Source organism: Pelophylax lessonae (assembly GCF_965119305.1).
Source record: "Pelophylax lessonae genome assembly, chromosome: 11".
Taxonomy (NCBI): domain Eukaryota; kingdom Metazoa; phylum Chordata; class Amphibia; order Anura; family Ranidae; genus Pelophylax; species Pelophylax lessonae.
Window position 1 is genome coordinate 51,837,462 of NC_138778.1, and position 18,796 is coordinate 51,856,257.

General features: G+C 42.5%; 1 protein-coding gene across 2 annotated transcripts in view; it reads right to left on the reverse strand.

Moving 5' to 3' along the window:
• LOC309566657 (arf-GAP with SH3 domain, ANK repeat and PH domain-containing protein 1-like) overlaps positions 1–7,905 on the reverse strand; it is a 348,714-nt gene extending 340,809 nt beyond the window's left edge. For both annotated transcript variants that reach the window (XM_082271898.1, XM_082271897.1), the window contains exon 1: positions 7,769–7,905. In XM_082271898.1, coding sequence (XP_082128024.1) covers positions 7,769–7,894 — 126 coding nt within the window. In that variant the 5' untranslated portion in view covers positions 7,895–7,905. The remainder of the gene's footprint in view (positions 1–7,768) is intronic.
• Between the last annotated feature and the right edge of the window lie 10,891 nt (positions 7,906–18,796).

Below are 18,796 nucleotides of genomic sequence, written 5' to 3' on the forward strand. Positions count from 1 at the left end.
ATGTTTGACCATTCTTCCAGATGCACATTTGTTGGATGAGAGGCCTAGCTTGCCGTCTGCGCTCCAATTCATCCCAAAGGTGTTCTATCGGCTTGAGGCCAGTCAAGTTTCTCCACCCCAAACTTGCTCATCCATGTCTTTATGGGCCTTGCTTTGTGCACTGGTCCAAATAATTTGGTGGAGGGGGGGGGGGGGGGATTATGCTGTGTGGTTTGGCTTGGCCCCTTAGTTCCAGCGAAGGGAACTTTTAGACCCCGTTCACACTGGGGCGATCCGACTTGCCAGGGCGACCTCACAGGTCGCGGCGCGCAGGTCGCGGCGCGCAGCTCGCACCGCGACCTCGGAGCGGCCGGCACGGACTTCATAACATTGAAGTCAATGCAGGTCGCTCCAGGTCACCCCAAAGAAGCTCCGGACCCTTTTTCTAAGTCGGAGCGACTTGTGTCGCTCCTATTAGAACGGGTCCACAGCTTCTCTATGGCAGGCGACCTATGGCGACCTGTCAGGCGACCAGGTCGCCCCAGTGTGAACGGGGTCTAAAGGTGTCAGCATACTAAGACATTTTGGACAATTTCATGCTCCCATCTTTGTGGGAACAGTTTGGGGATGGCCCCTTCCTGTTCCAACATGACTGCGCACCATAATATGACTTGAAATATGAGAGGGTGACAACACAGAAACACAACTGTAACACAGGGGCAGAGCACTGTCACCCCATAACAGGAAGTGCCTGAACAAAATCCTTCATGGCAGGGTCACCAAGCATTATTGCACTGCAATAAACAATTCAGATTAAAAAAACAAAAAAAAATAAAAAATAATAATAAAGCAGACTCTTTGAATTTACATTAACACGGTAATTGGTACAAAAATTGAAATTTTGATCATGGCAGAAGCAAACCAAAAATGGTATGCTGTAGGAGTTCATGTCCAGTTTAATAAATATATGATATTTATCCACAGACACATGAAACAATTGACATAGCTGTGACTGTCCAGCTAACTGCTGTGCATTTCCTGTTTAACGCCTCTTCACATTACAAAATTGTACAATGTTGCAATATAACTGAAGCTTTAACCAGTAAATATTGTTATAGCAGAAGTATGTTCTTTCCTTTTACAGGAGGTGTAAATAAATAATACCATGAAAATTACTATATAAAAAATTGTTTAGAAAAAAAAAAAGATAATATTTTTAAAAGTATAAATAGTACAAAAAAAAGTATATATATTTTTTTCCTTCCTTTAACTTAATTCAAGGCACAAAACTTTCAATTACATATATTCCTCCATATCCACAAAGAATATACTGTAAATCGGCCAAAAGCCTTTACAGATTTAGTTCTTACCTTGAAAAAGTAGCAGTGACATCATCACTGTGCTGAACATAGCTAGGGCAGACAGCCAAGTTGTGGGAGGGGCCCAGCAGGAACCACCCACTTTAGGTTGCCTGCAGAAAACTACAGGAGGGGCGGAGACCAGACCAGTCACTCTGCATATGGAGTGAGAACCGGAGTAAGCAGTCTTTAGTACAGGAAGTTCCTGCACAAAGGTAAAGTTTAACACTGGATTACTGCACAGATGTGGAAGAATTACACAGAGCACACATTGTGCCACATGCCACTTGTATTTGGACAATAGTTGCCTTTAACAGCTTATCTAATCCTTATAAGGACTTCTCGGAAATAAATATGATTCCGAAGCAATGGTTTTCTGCACACAGCAGACTTCCTGTCAATGGAAAGCGCTGATCCTCTCAGCCATAATTGGGTGACAATATAGATCAAAAAGTATGCAGTAAGATCCCCCGTGTATTCAAACAGCGTAAAAATAATCACAAGGTGAGCGGATGGAATGGATGCTTTGAAGGGATATTTCTGTGACTATCAGTATTTGATATAAGGCAACATATTATAGACATATACATATTATATTTATCATTATATATATATATATATATATATATATATATATATATATATAAGGCAACGTATTATAGTTGACCTACCAATGTTGGGTTTATATGCATGCCCTCCTTCCCCGAGAAGCCCTCCTAAAGTAAAAGCTTGCTGAGGTTCTACAGGCAACTGCCACTGGTTTTTTCTCACTTCCAGGGTCACTTTGCTGCCCGTAAGCTATACCATGATTAAACATGATTCTCTCAATACTTGAACTGGTAATAAACAGCAGCCAATCAAATGCAATAGAATGTTCAAAATAATAATAATGTCTTTTTTTTCCCCAGCGCAAACTACAACTGTAGGATTCTGGTTAAAAATTAGAATCACAATTTTTTTGCTTAAAATAAAAATCACGATTCTCGGCGTAACATCATTGTTCACATTATACAAAAAAAATGTAAAGTTTAGTTTTTTTTTTAAATTAATTGAAGTGTATTTTTTCCCAAAAAGTTGTGTTTGAAAGACTGCTGCGCAAATACAGTGTGACATAAAATATTGCAACGATCACCATTTTATTCTCTAGGGTCTCTGCTAAAAAAATATATATACTGTTTGGGGGTTCTAAGCAATTTTCCAGCAAAAAATAACAGATTTTACCTTGTAAGCAACAAATGTCAGAAAAAGGTAAGTGGTTAGAATGCACTCACTTACAGACCAAAGTTCATCCCTTTGATCTAAATGAACCAAATGATACAATGTTTCCCTTTATCTCTCAGCAATGCTGTGATAAACTTTTTTTCTTTGACAACTGTGAGCACGGGACGGTTCTGCACTGTTACATGAATCATGGAAATTTTGGATTGTATCGAGATTTTTAATTAATCATGCAACTCTAGCGCAAACTATGAGCTTATTCACACAGTCCAGTAGATAAAAATAGGCGATTTAGCTGTACTTTTTCCCCACAGCCCCCCCTCCCCCCCAACCAACCACCTAAGCCTGTGTTCACATATGTGTGGACCAGTTTGCAGTGCAATTTTAAGCCTGGTGCACTGCAATTTTATTCATGCGGTGCAGGTGAGATTCCGATGCGAATTGTTATGTGTATGAGCGTATAAAGTATGAGATTAGTAATTGTACTTGCACTGCAATGAAAGTTGCACAAGACTCTTTCTAAAAACCTCACTGAGGCCGGCCGCACTTATGTGAACGGGCTCCAAAGGAAAGCCTTTTGTTTCACACGTCATGCGAATCGGTGTGTTTCAAAAATGCATCCGAATTCGCGTATATATGAACCGAAAACTTCCGGCAAAAATTAGACCCCCTGTTGCGTTTGGCGGGCAGTACCGTGCATGTGGTTGCAACACGGCGGTTCAGCCTTTCCAGAGTTAAAACAGGTTGTGAAGAGATGAGATACCACCATGTGTCACTTTTCAGAGGGTGGCAAGGGCTGTCGCCTGGCTGATCGTGACCCAAATCTGTATTCACACAAGCTTTTTGGGGATTTTATTTGCAACTTTTTTGTGTTTTTTCTGCGTTTTTCAGGTGTTTTTTCTGTCATTTTTGTAATAATCAATGGAAAGCTAGTAACTAAGTGAATGAGACAGCTGTTGGGAACAAAAAAACACGCGTTTTTCAACACATTCCAAAGTCTATTGTGGCCAAAAACGAGCGCTAATGCCCCAAAGAGGCTTCTGTATTTTTTTGGATCATCGAGCGGCAGCACAGAATGGGCACAATAGAATAGCATGGAAATCTGGTGTTAGGTGTTGGAAGGCATCTGGAAACACACTTTAAGGCCTCATTCGCACTGACCTTTGGAGGTGAAGACAGAGCCTGGTTTTAAAAGTTCATCATTTTTTAATGCCCAACCCCAGGTGATGGATACAGCTATCCATAGAGGTGAATAGATATAAGGGTTTGTACTAACGCTTTTTTGCACTGGCGTTTACGACGTATTCCCCAAACTAGAAACTAGGGATTGACCGATTATCGGAGGGCCGATATTCACTTTTACCGATATATCGGTATCGGCCCCGGAACTTGCCGATATTAGTGTATGTAAAGTCCCAGCGTCCACTTTATTAGTGTTTTATATAATGTCCAGTGTGTGCTTTTGTAATCTAATAGTGTGAAATACCTTTTTTATATCGGCGCTCATCTGATTCTCCGCTCTGCTGTCTTTTTCCTCTCATAGCTGTCAGAGGAGGATCTCAGCCCCTCCCCTCTGCAGGGTACACAGAAGCGCCAGGTATTAGATTAAAATAGTGTGAAATACCTTTGTTACATCGCCGCACGGCCCTTCTATGACCCCCAGCTGTCAGTGGGGGAGAAGAGGACAGCAGAGCGGGAGATTAGCTGAGCCCGGAGCATCGATGTAACGAATGGTATTTCACACTATTCTAATCTAATACCCAGCGCTTCTGCGTACATTGCAGAGGGGAGGGGCTGAGATCTCTGAGAGCTATGAGAGAAGAAAACAGCAGAGCGGGGAATCAGCTGAGTCCGGAGCAGCGATGTAATGAAGGTATTTCCCACTATTCTATTACAAAAACACACACTGGACATTATATAAAACACTAATAAAGTGGATTTTAGGATTTTAATTACACTAATTTAGGTTCACACCGGAGTCCTGGCAGGCAGGGAGGGAAGGGAAGACCGCACATTACAGCTAAAAGACCTACCCCGAAAATAAGCCCTACTGTGTCTTTTGGTGCCAAAATTAATACAAGGTCTTATTTTCAGGCAAACACGGTAGTGTTCAGTCCACTGTCTTTTGCACTGCAGACAGTGCACTACTGCAGCAGTTTATGTAAATTTTGTTTTGGGAAGCCTTTAGTTATTATTTTCCCAGCACTTTATTTTTCACAGTTGTCTACAGTTGTCTACTCTTCTAGGACTGGTTCGTTCACATGATGTGAAACTGATGTACCTGCAAGTGAAAGCTGCGCGGTTTTCCTATGAGTTTTGGTGTGAAAAACTGGTAGCTAGCACATTATGACCTTACCTTGCAGGGTATGATAAAAAAAGAAAAAAAAATGTCACGCTATTTACAATGTTTTACAGAGTTGATTACAATACAATTACCGTATTTATCGGCATTTAACACGCACTTTTCACCCTGAGTGAAAATAATGTGTGCATGTTTTACGCCGATATTTTCTATTGGGCTGCCTCAAAGGGGAAAGGAGCGCCGCCGGATTACACAGAGAGGGGATCTCCCGATTACGCGGCTGTCGCTGTTATACAAATTCCCGCCTCCTGGACCTGCTCCTATGATAGACAGTACACTGGTCCCATGCCGGGACATGTGACCTCTATCATAGGAGTCAGTCCTATGAGGTGGGACTTCGTATAACAGCGACAGCCGAGTAAGCGGAAGATCCCCTCTCTGTGTAATCCGGCGGCTCTAATCTCCATGCAATGGTGAGGATGCTGATGGACTCTGATCGGGCTGCATTGATGGGCAATGGTGAGGCTGCAGATGGGCACTGATCAGGCTGCATTGATGGGCAATGGTGAGGCTGCAGATGGGTATTGAGTGGGCTGCAGATGGGCACTGATAAGGCTGCATTGATGGACCATTGTGAGGCTGCAAATGGGCAATGGTGAGGCTGCAGATGGGTATTGAGTGGGCTGTATTGATGGGCATTGGTGAGGCTGCAGATGGGCACTGATAAGGCTGCATTGATGGACAATGGTGAGGATGCAGATGGGCACTGATAAGGCTGCAATGATGGGCAGTGGTGAGGATGCAGATGGGCACTGATAAGGCTGCAATGATGGGCAGTGGTGAGGATGCAGATGGGCACTGATCAGGCTGCAGATGGGTATTGAGTGGGCTGCATTGATGGGCACTGATAAGGCTGCATTGATGGACCATGGTGAGGCTGCAGATGGGCACTGATAAGGCTGCAATGATGGGCAATGGTGAGGCTGCAGATGGGTATTGAGTGGGCTGTATTGATGGGCATTGGTGAGGCTGCAGATGGGCACTGATAAGGCTGCATTGATGGACAATGGTGAGGATGCAGATGGGCAGTGGTGAGGATGCAGATGGGCACTGATCAGGCTGCATTGATGGGCAATGGTGAGGCTGCAAATGGGCACTGATCGGGCTTCATTAATGGCCACTGGTGAGGCTGCATTGATGGGCACTGACCTTTATTTTGCTTCAAAGATCTTTATTTAAAATGTAAGTTTTTTTTTCCTGAAACTTCCCTCTTAAAAAAAAAAAAAATATATATATATATATATATATATATATATATATATATATATATATATATATATATATATACCGTATAATCAGGGTATATTTTTAAAACAGTCCATTTTGGTTTTCGGCCAAGTGCATCCTAAATTTTTGGTTTTAGTCCAGAATTTTCATTTCGGTGCACCACTAACAAGAAGAGCCTGCACTGAGGCATTGCGCTGATTTGCGTCAAAGTAGACATAAGGTGTAGTAATGTGTGTTAGCGCACAACGCATGACAAACAGCAGAGGCCAGCACAAGTTTTGCTCCTTATCCGTGCTGAAGACCCTTTGCATGGTCCAGGAAGTGAGAAGAAAAGTTCATGTTAAAACACAATGGAACGCACCACACACGTGCATTTACCTGCGTTCAATGCACACATTGCAGTGTGATCGAACACTTATCAAACCCAAACTTGTAATATACTGCAGCTTACCAATCATTAAATGTGGTGGCTGCATACGTTTTTTTTTTTTTTTTTAAGGCTCGGTTCACATATACGTTTTTAACTGCATCCGATTCGCATTACACGCGAATCGGACTGGCTTTCAATGGAGCCAGTTTACACATATCCGGGGCGGCCACGGCCCATTTCTAAAAAGGGTTCTGTGCGATTTTGGGTCCAGTTTAGGTGCGAATTCAAGTAAGAATTTAAATCTGAATGGCACCTAAACCTGTGAACAAAACCGCACCAGACTGCAAACCCAGCCTAAGGCCCCTCCCCCTCTCCTCATGATCCGGCCAGTAAAACACCTCCTATATTAGAGCATCCCCCACTGGATGAAGGAGCACGGGTGGCACCTTTGGACAGCGGCATCCTCAGTCTGGGGGAAGTGTTAGATGTACTAGCAGATTTAAATACACCAGCAGACTGAAGCCAAACTCAAGCTTACATTTTATAAGCAGTTACAGCAAACAGTTTTTTTCCTTTTGGGATAAAGGTTTTGCATAAATAAATAAAAGCTGATCATTGTAAGCACCCCAGACAATGGTAGATGTTTTGACTCAACAATCTAACTGCTACATCTGCAGGACAGCTTGTTCTGTTGAAAAGCAACAGACTTAGCCCCCATTCACACTACCGCGACTTGTCAGCCTGACAAGTCGCGCTCGGTCGCGGGCCACAGGACCCGGTCTAATAGGAGCGACACAAGTCGCTCCGACTTAGAAAAAGGGTCCTGTACTACTTTGGGGCGACCTGGGAGCAACTTGCATAGACTTTCATTATGTGAAGTCCCTGCAAGTCGCGCCAAAGTCGTGGTGCACGGGACTTCACAAGTCGCCCCCTAAGTAGTACAGAGTCGTGCTGCGCTAGTGTGAATGGGCTCTTACTGGCAGGATCGCCAGGTTAAAATAAACAAAAAGAAAGTCTTAAAAAAAAAAAAAAAGAAAACAAATGCAGCCGTCACATCTAAGAATATGTAGGCTGCAAATGTTTGCTTTTGAGTTCAATACAGTTTTTAAACAGAATTCTATCCACCTTATACCAAATGCCGATCACCTGCCGGAACAGGTACTTAGCCAGAAATTCTGACCCCTTTAAGCAGCAGCTGCAGATCATCGCTCTAAATGCAATCATTGCTATGGTCCCAGGTGCCCCTTCCCTTACCTCTTCGATGGTGTTCACTGTGTTCCTGCAGCTGCCCATCCTGGTGGTGAAGGAGGAGGTGGTAGGTGAGCTGTGGTCCTCCAGAGTCTCCTTTATAAACTCTTCTACGCTGATGAGCTCAGGCATGGTGCTGGTGTGCGTGGAGTGGGGTATGCACTGTCACTGTATGGGGTGGAGTGTGTGTGGGGGGTGCACTGTATGGGGTGTGAGTGTGGTGGAGTGAGGGGTGCACTGAGTGGAGTGAGGTGTATGGGGTGTGAGTGGGGTGCACTGAGTGGAGTGAGGTGCACTGTATAGGGCGTGAGGGGGGGTGCACTGAGTGGAGTGAGGTAAGTGGGGGTGCACTGAGTGGAGTGTGTGTGGAGTGAGGGGTCTGTGGGGGTGCACTGAGTGAGGTGTCTGTGTGGGGGGTGCACTGTATGGGGTGTGTGGTGCTATGATAGTGCTGGGCTCTCAGTGAGTGTACTTCCAGCCTTCCAGTTTGTGCAGTTTTCTTCTCCTTGGAAGTCTCCAGCAGTTCAGGCTGAGCAGTGCGGTGTCAGTGTGCGCTGTGCTGTGTGAATGGCTATGCGGGTGTGTGGATGTCAGCGCTGGATTGCACACCCTCCCGCTGTGCTGCAGCTCCTCTCCTCTCACTGCCAGACTGAATGAAAGGGGGAAGCGGGGACGCGCATGCGCGGAGCCGCACGAGGGGGCTCCTGATGATGAGAGTGGGTAGGATGTGAGAGCAGGAGAGGGAGAGAGAGGAGGATGGATGGGGGTTGGAGAGGAGACAGCAAGAGGATGGGGAAGAGACCTGGTCCTACAGAAACCAAGGAGGAGGAGGAGTGAGGATTGTACATAGGAAGAAGGAAAGCAGCATTTGCAGAAGTAAAAAAATACAAAAATAAATGTTGCTTCCCCTTTTTCTAACTGTAGAGAGGAGACAGTCCCTCTTTCTTCACCAACTGTCCTATTATCCTGCTAGAAACCCCAAATTAGAAATAAATATTCTAATGAAAGGACTGTTATCACCAAATATACTTTGTGGTGATAGAGTTTTTTTTAGGTGTTTTAATAATATAATAATGTATTATTATTAATATTATTATTATTAATATTACTAGTATTATTTTTACTATATATATATATATATATATATATATATATATATATATATATATATATATATATATATATATAATTTTTTTTGTTTTTTCTTATAATATAAATACCGGTAACAATGAAAGAAAATGCATAATATATAATAAAAATAATTACAGTAATAATACTGGTAATAATGATAATAACATTGACAATAATAGTAATATATTAAAACACATAAACAAAACTGATATATATATATATATATATATATATATATATATATATATATATATATATATATATATATATATGATAGATAGAGGTGTGTGTGTGTATGTATATATATATATATATATATATATATATATATATATGATAGATAGAGGTGTGTGTGTGTGTGTGTGTGTGTGTATGTATATATATATATATATATATATATATATATATATATATATCTTCTAGATTGTAAGCTCTAACGAGCAGGGCCCTCTAGTTCCTCTTGTATTGAATTGTATTGTAACTGTGTATTGTCTTCACTCACATTGTAAAGCACTGCGCAAACTGTTGGCGCTATTTAAATCCTATATAATAATATACACAAAATATTATATTAAATATTATTAAAAATAATATTACAAAAATAAAAAGGTAATAGAATTATAATATATTATATATATAATATATATAACAGCATATCTAATAGTATTAGAATATTACAATATACTCATTACATACCTCATACCTGTAACAAATAAAAAAAAAATGTATGTGTGTGTATATATATATATATATATATATATATATATATATGTACATTTTGTTTAATGTATTTTTTTTGTTATAGGTATGAAGTATGTAATGTGTATATATTGTAATATTCTAATACTAATAATTAGATATGTATATATTCTAATTCTATTACCTTTTTGTTTTCGTAATAATATTTAATTTTATATTTAATAATTTTATATTTAAAATATTTAAAAATATTCATTATGTTTTAGTATTTTTTCATTTAAAAAATAATAAATATATATATATATATATATATATATATATAAAGATTTTATTGATAAATATATATTGAATATATTTATATTCTGTGCTCGAGAAACTCCAAAGCATCAATAGGTGTATATTAAAGAATGTGTAAATAAATATATGGAGTATATAATAAATATAAAGTGATCGAAATTCTACAAATAAAGTGCCAAATGCATACATGAATGAATCATTCATCATACATCAATGAATGTGCAAAAATACAAAAAAGTTTCAAATGACTTCAATATTAGTTCAATATGAATGTCCATATATTATCCAACAACCAGTGCAAATGTGCTCAGACTGTGTTGGTGTTCCTTTAATTTCTTTATGGTGAATAAAGTGCTCATCGGTGCCAAGGTGCCACACTCCCCTCTTGCACCCCTTCTCACCAAAAGTAAAGACCCTCTGTTGGGTCAAATGTGGCGAATTCGAGGTGAGTACAGGGTCCTGGGTATCTGGTCAATATTGTCCAAGCAATATGCTCTCTTCAAATGATGGATACTGGTTCCTTAACGGGCTGAGCCCAATTAAAAAGGATAGATGATAGTGACGTTTTATTAATAAAATGTAGGCAGAAAATGAGTAGGATAAAATACAAATGAGTAGGATTAAATAAGTAGTCAAACAAATGGCAAGCTACTTCCTGGAACGCCGTCTTTGCATTCCACCAAGAACCAGGAATTGACGTAAATGGTTAGAGTACACCGGAAGTTGTCAACGCATTTCACCCACCTCCTTGAGGGTCATCAAAGGACATTGTTGGTGCAACTTCCGGTGTACTCTAACCATCTACGTCACTTCCTGGTATACAGTAAATCCAAATACCAGCTGGCCGGCAGAGCGTAAAGAAATGGTTTGCATGGCCCCACCCACCGTCTTAAAACTGAGAAATAAGGCTACATTTACGCAGCCATTTAGCACCAGATAGTTTGCAGTGTTAAGAGGAAAAAACAACGCCTCTGGATGCAGCAACACTGCTATGGCCACTTACAAACTGACCAATTATTAGCGGCCAAAGCTCTGCTGAAATGCCGACCCTGGGTGCAAATTGGCTGCATCCAGGATGAGTCGGAGGTTCTGTTTGGATGAGCAAGAGCCCAACTTTTAAAGAGCTGCTGGAGGATCCTTTGTTTTTGTATTTAAAGCAGGAATCGCCCTTTAAAGCCCGAATTCAAATTTGCACACATAGTTTTTGCCTAAAAGTATCCCTTTTTTAATTTTATGGTACTTATATAGTGCTGTCAATTTACGCAGCCCTTTACATATACAGTATTTTGTACATTCACATCACTCCCTGCCCTCAAGGAGCTTATAGTCTAAGATCCCTAACCCACATTCATACATATACATTAACCTACCAGCATGTCTTTGGAGTGTGGGAGGAAGTACCTGGAGGAAATCCGCACAGAGAACATACAGACTCCATGCAGGTAGTGTTGTGGTTGGTATTTGAACCAGCAACCCTAGTGCTACTAGGTGGAAGTGCTAACCACTTAGCCACTGTGTTGTTAAAGAATGTTGGAAGGCATGCAGAGGGAGGCATGCAGGTAAAATAAAGTCTGTTTATTATACTGATCCTTTGGCCTTAATACTATTGGAGTCTTTGACCTATAACAAGTAAACTGAGGACATCTGACTTTCCTGACCAGTATACTTGTCATAGGTAAAGAATTGAGACCAAAGGACAGGTAACACAACCAACCTGCATTTTACAAATGTCAGAAATTACAGCCTTTGTTTTTCTTACATTATAGGTTTTCTTAAACTGCAGTGGATATCAGTGAGGGAGGTCATCAACCCGGCTTTGGCAGGGGTGCCTGGATCACAAGGCTGGCTGAACAAAATTATAAATCCTGTAGCAGGTAAGACAACTCCTATATATGTATTCCTGCTATGTATATGGCATACTGTGTTTAAAAAATATAGTATTTGACATACTGTAGTACTGTGCTATAAAAATATATATATATACTGTATATACAATGTGTGTGTATATATATATATACACAGTGTATATATATATACACATACACTATATTACCAAAAGTATTGGGGCGCCTGCCTTTACACACACATGAACTTTAATGGTATCCCAGTCTTAGTCCGTAAGGTTCAATATTGAGTTGGTCCACCCTTTCCAGCTATAACAGCTTCAACTCTTCTGGGAAGGCTGTCCACAAGGTTTAGGAGTGTGTCTGTGGAAATATTTGACCATCCTTACAGAAGCGCATTTGTGAGGTCAGACACTGATGTTGGACAAGAAGACCTGGCTCGCAATCTCAGCTCTAATTCATCCCAAAGGTGTTCTATCAGGTTTAGGTCAGGACTCTGTGAAGGCCAGTCAAGCTCCTGCACCCCAAATTCCCTCATCCATGTTTTTATGGACCTTGCTTTGTGCAGTCATGTTGGAACAGGAAGGGACCATCCGCAAACTGTTCCCACAAAGTTGGGAGCATGAAATTGTCCAACATGAAGTGGCGTACCAACAGCCGCCGGACTGCCTCTGCTGCTCACTGACACAGGAGAGCGGAGCAGGAGGCAGTGAGTCTAAAGCAGAACGGGACAAGGAGAATCACCAGCCCTGAATAAACAGTGGGCGCAGCCGGAGGTAACTTTCTAAGTTAATGAGCAGGTGATTGGTTGCTAGGACCCCCCCCTAGCAACGATTCACCTGCTGCTAACTAGCAAAGTTAATTCAGGTAGGTAGGTAGGAGGAGGAGGGGGGGGGGCTTTTGCTGTGTAATGTAAATAGTTCCTTGGGGAGGGGGGGCTGTATAATCTAAAAAGTTCCATAGGAGGGGGAGGCTGCATAATGTAAATGGTTCCTGGGGGGTGGGGCTGTATAATGTAAATGATTCCCTGGGGGAGGGGCTGTATAAAGTAAAGGGTTCCATAGGGGGGCCTGTAGAATCTAAAGGGTTCCATGGGGGGAAGGCTGTATAATGTAAATGGTTCCATGGCGGGGGGCCTGTATAATCTAAAGGGTTCAATGGGGGGGGGGAGGCTGTATATTGTAAAGGGTTCCCGGGGGGGGGGGCTGTATATTGTAAAGGGTTCCCGGGGGGGCTGTATATTGTAAAGGGTTCCATGGGGGGGCTGTATATTGTAAAGGGTTCCATGGGGCTGTATGAATGTACAGGGTTCCATGGGGGGGGCTGTGTGAATTTAAAGGGTTCCATGGGGGGGGGCTGGATAATGTAAATGGTTCCATGGGGGGCGGGGCTGGATAACGTAAATTGTCCCATGGGGGGGACTGTATAATGTAAAGGGTTCCATGGGGGGGCTGTGTGAATGTAAAGGGGTCCATGGAGGGGCTGGATAAAGTAAAGGGGCGCATTGGGGGGCTGTGAATTGTAAAGGGGTCCAGAGGTATGGGGGTTGTGTAATGTGAAGGGGCCCAGAGGTACGTGGGCTGTGTAATGTAAAGGGGTCCAGAGGTATGGGGGCTGTGTATCGTCAAGGGGTCCAGAGGTACGGGGGGCTGTGTATCATAAAGGGGTCCAGAGGTATGGGGGCTGTGTATTGTAAAGGGGCCCAGAGGTACAGAGGCTGTGTAATGTAAAGGGGGTCTTCCTACATTTTACTCAAAGTTATAGCTGCAGTCCTATAGATTTCTATTAGATTGCGTGTTCTTTTTCGGCATTTTCTGAAAGCGCACCAAAAGTCCTGCATGCTGCATCTTTGGCACACTTTCATAAAACATGAAAGTCTTTTTTTTATGGGGGGGAGTGACACCATGGTTTACTGCACCAGGTGACCCCAACCCTAGTGACGCCACTGCCAGTTACATGTTTTTCTGTCTGGTGCCTCAGGTTAGTCTGCTGCGTTTTTGTAGAGGAGGAGGGGGGGAGGGTGCCTGGCTGCCGGTGGGGAGCAGAGGGAGGAGAATTCTTTCAGGTTTCGGCCCGCAGTGCGCAGAGGCCCTACACGTGACTTTACTTGACAATACATCATGGTACGTCACCTGCCGCCTGGGGGGGGGGGGGGTTCCAGATATAGGATTCGCCCTGGGTGCCAAATGCTCTAGGTACGCCCCTGCCAACATGTCTACACATTTTTTTTTTAAAAGCCTGTGGTGTGTTAAACACACTCAGACTAACACCCGGTGCAAAAAAAAGTGCACACACAAAAAGTAAGAACACAAAAAAGTGCACAAGAAGTGCGACTCCGAAGAGGGCGAACCCTGACCCTGATCCCCTGGAGCACGTGACTCTAGACGGAGACTGAAGTACTCACTGGTCCACCTGGCCGAAACCAGGCAGACCCCGTTCTCTGGGAGGACTGCCAAAAAAGCCCACCCCAAGTACTAGGTAGAGCTCCCCCGAAGGGAGACCCCCATGTCTACACATATGCGTGTAAAGGCAGGCGTCCCAATACTTTTGGCAATATAGTGTGTGTGCGAGAGCCTGGATCGCTGCCTGGAGGCACGAGGAAGGCACTGGTGGAGAGAGCCTGGGGGCTTCCTGGAGGCACAGGGAAGGCTCCGGTGGAGAGAGCCTGGGTGCTGCCTGGAGGCATGAGGAAGGCTCTGGCAGAGAGAGCCTGGGTGCTTCCTGGAGGCACAGGGAAGGCTCTGGCAGGGAGAGAGCCTGGGTGCTGCCTGGAGGCACAGGGAAGGCTCTGGCAGGGAGAGAGCCTGGGTGCTGCCTGGAGGCACGAGGAAGGCTCTGGCGGAGAGAGCCTGGGTGCTTCCTGGAGGCACAGGGAAGGCTCTGACAGGGAGCGCCTGGGTGCTGCCTAAAGGCACGAGGAAAGTTCTGAGTGGAACTCACTAGAGTTCTGAGATAAAGTACCAGAGGCTGATTATCCACAAAGCACAAAGAGGCTGAGAAAGCATCAAGAGACATATCCAAAGAAACCCTGCATGACACTGAGTTTTGGTTGCTATTGGAGACAGTGGTTGCTATGAAGATACAGAACATTGGGTACAGGCCTATGGCCCTTATTCTGTATTGCTGTTTTGGATTTTGGAGTCTGTAATCTGCATACTGTCTTAGGGTATCCTGTGCCCTAACCCTCTCTCTCTGCATTTTTTTTTGTGTTGTGAGCAATAAACTTTCCTTGTTTATTTCAAAAGAGATTGGTGTCCATCTTTTCTGCAACCATACTGACCCACCATGCCTAGGAACCAGTGGAGTATTTAGTTTTTGTGCTGCCCTAGGCCTGACTAAACTTGTGCACCCCCTAATTGAAATATGACCCATCCCTTCCTGTAAATCAGGGCACCATATCAGTGCAGCCCCATCGGTGAAGCTTATCAGTGCCGCCTCGTGCCCATCAGTGCAGCCTCATCAGTGCCTATCAGTGCAGCATATCAGTGCTGCCTTATCAGTGCAGCCTTATTAGTGCCCATCAGTGCAGTTTATCAGTACCCACCATTGGCAACTCATAAGTGGCCATCAGAGCAGCATATTAGTGCCCATCAGTGCAGCATATCAGTGCAGCATATCAGTGCAGCATATCAGTGCAGCATATCAGTGCTGCCTTATCAGTGCAGCCCCATCAGTTCTTTTAAGATATTTGGGCTTGTGTTTGCTGCCACTGATTGTAATTTCTGACATTTGTGATATTATTATTATTAATATAAATATTAATTATGTCACTTATTTGTATGACGACTAGGAAATCCAGAGTCATTCTACAAATAAATGATAAAATCAGTGGCAGCAAAAACAAGTCCAAATATCTTATAAGATTGGAGTAATCAGTGACATGTTGGAATAGCACATATGAGGTGTCCAAGAGGGGTCCAAAATATTCTTGCCATCATATACAGTGGGGATCGAAAGTTTGGGCACCCCAGGTAAAAATTTGTATTAATGTGCATAAAGAAGCCAAGGAAAGATGGAAAAATATCCAAAAGGCATCAAATTACAGATTAGACATTTAATAATAATAATAATAATAATAATCATCATAATAATATGTCAACAAAAGTTAGATTTTATTTCCATCATTTACACTTTCAAAATAACAGAAAACAACAAAATGGCGTCTGCAAAAGTTTGGGCACCATGCAGAGTTAATATATTGTACTGCCCCCTTTGGCAAGTATCACAGCTTGTAAACACTTTTTTTAGCCAGCCAAGAGTCTTTCAATTCTTGTTTGAGGTATCTTTGCCCATTCTTCCTTACAAAAATCTTCCAGTTCTTTGATATTTCTGGGCTGTCTGTCACGCACTGCTATTTTAAGGTCTATCCATAGATTTCCAATTATGTTGAGGTCAGGAGATTGTGAAGGCCATGGCAAAACCTTCGGTTTATGCCTCTTGATGTGGATTTCGAGGTGTGTTTAGGATCATTATCCATTTCTAGAAGCCACCCTCTTTAACTTTAGCTTTTTCACAGATGCCATCAAGTTACCATTCAAAATTTGCTGAAATTATATTGAATCCATTTATCCTTCTACTCGTGAGATGTTCCCTGTGCCACTGGCTGCAATACAACCCCAAAGCATGATTGATCCACCCCCATGCTTAACAGTTGGACAGAGGTTCTTTTCATTACATTCTGTGCCCCTTCTTCTTTAAACGTACCTTTGCTCATTCCGGCCAAAAAGTTCAATTTTAACCTCATCGGTCCACAGAACTTGTTTCCAAAATGCATCAGGCTTGTCTATATGTTCATTTGCAAAGTTCAAACGCTGATTTTTGTGGTGAGGACGTAGAAGAGGTTTTCTTCTGATGACTCTTCCATGAAGACCATATTTGTACAAGTATCTCTTTATAGTGGAATAGTGTACCACAACTGTATAATAATTGTATAGTAAATCTATATGATGCAATTCAATATTCTCTCTCAAGGACAAGGATGTTTAAACAAATTAAATTATATTATTGACATGATGCCTGCCATACCTGGGGGCGGAGGGGGGTAGGCAGAGCATTAGGCTGCAGTGCCACACTTATTAGCATTGGTTGTAGTAAGTGTGGTCGGCGGCCTGCGGTCTGTCCGAATGTCCTCACCGGCCGGTATTATCTTACCTACGGGTAGCAATGTGACCGCTTTATGGGGGTGCCTGACTGACTTGCCCCCTGGACCCTGCCCTCCAGCCCAATTCGCCCCATAGTACTGGCACTATACTAAAAGTGTAGGGTAAGCCAGCAGGGACCCTTTTTCATGTGGGAGTCGGGAGGAAGCTGTTTTTTTTTTTTTGCTGCCCCCCCCCCCCCCCTGCAAAGTGCTTCCCTAGGCCTGGGCCTTGTTGGCATAGGCCAAGATACAGTACTGCTAAGAACCAGCACCCTGAGGTGAAATGTCAGCCCTCCCTGATTCCGGGGGTCAGGGGGGGGGGGGGGCAATACAGGCATAAAGAAGCTGAAGGCTGTTGTTTCTATGAATAAAACACAATATATGATGTGGGATTCATTCAGACTGTACGTTGTGTTTTGTCGTGTTTTTAGATCTTTCGCTTCCATATGTTTTGCTAAATTGTCTCATAAATAATTCCGTCATTCATCAGAATAATCACACCACTTATAAAAATAGTCTTCAGACAATGAGCGCAGTGTCATTTTTCATACAGCAGCTGCCTTTCACTTCAGAACCGAATTCTATTTGCTCAGAATGAGAATGTTCCTTAATTCCTTGCAGTGTCTTTGCATCCCTTCCCAGGTGCCAGTCAAGTATTTAAATTTTCCCGTGGCCCACATTCGCTAAATGGCTTTCTGCCATGAAATCTTCCTGGTCTGGCAGACACCAGAGGCCCGGATCAAATCAACATTTGTAAATTGATTCATAATTATCTTGTTGACGTGTGCTCTGAATTTCAGGGCCCGTTTTTATTAAGAAGCTTTTTTCATGATGCTGTCAAGGTGCCAAGAAGGATATGCTGGAAGTCAATGGCTTGGCTCTAGTCTACAGGAACAATCAATGGAGTCTGGGAGTAGGTACAGAATGTATATGACAACTTAAAGATGAACTCCGAGCACAAAAACTTTAAAGCTGAACTCTGGCCAAAAAGCAATTTTTGGCCATTTTCACTGTAAAAATAAATAAACACTGATGTGCGGCCGCTTTCTATTGTATGAACATGTCTGATAGCAGGAACTATGTGCATGTGTAAATATACAAAATGAATGTCAAAACATAGTAATCCAAAGCAGAACAGGTATTAAATGAATTATATTTAAAAAATGAATGTATTTTTTTTTAAATGCATGTAGTGTAAGCACCTTAAAGCGGTATTAAACCCAAAAGCAAACATTTTATTATATTGCTGACTTTAAATTCTTAGATGTGATGGCTGTACTAGTTTTCTTTTTTTTACTTTCTTTCTTCTATTTTCATCTGGTGATCAAGCTAGTAAGTCTGTTGTTTTTTCACAAGTTTAAGCTCTTCAGCAGAATGTATCAGTTTACATGGATGGCACAAACCACTTAACACTGGCAGGGGTTATTATTTATTCATGTAAAACCTTTTATCCCAAAAGGAAAACACTGTTGGCCGTAAATGATTATAAAGTGTGAGCTGGAGTTTGGCTTCAGTTTGTTAGTGTAATTAAATCTGCTAATATATTTTAAGTGGTAAACACTCAATGTTTTTTACCTTCATGCATTCTATGAAACAAAAACGTGTGTATCGCTGCCCCCCCCCAATACTTACCTGAGCCCCATCGTGATCCAGCGATATGCAAAACAGCCTCGGCTCTAGGCTGGCCACATCATCCCTTTAAACCCGAACACATATTAATTACACAGGTTCTGAGGCTAATTTAATGCACATAAGGCACTAAGTGAGTTTAATTACCAACTTAGTCAGCCACAAAACCTGTGTAATTAATTAATGTGTTCGGGTTTAGGGCTCTTTCACACAGGCGGAACGTTCAGATCCGCCTGTCCGTTTTTATGGCAGATCTGAACAGTCCCCCCATGCATCCCTATGGGGCATCTGATG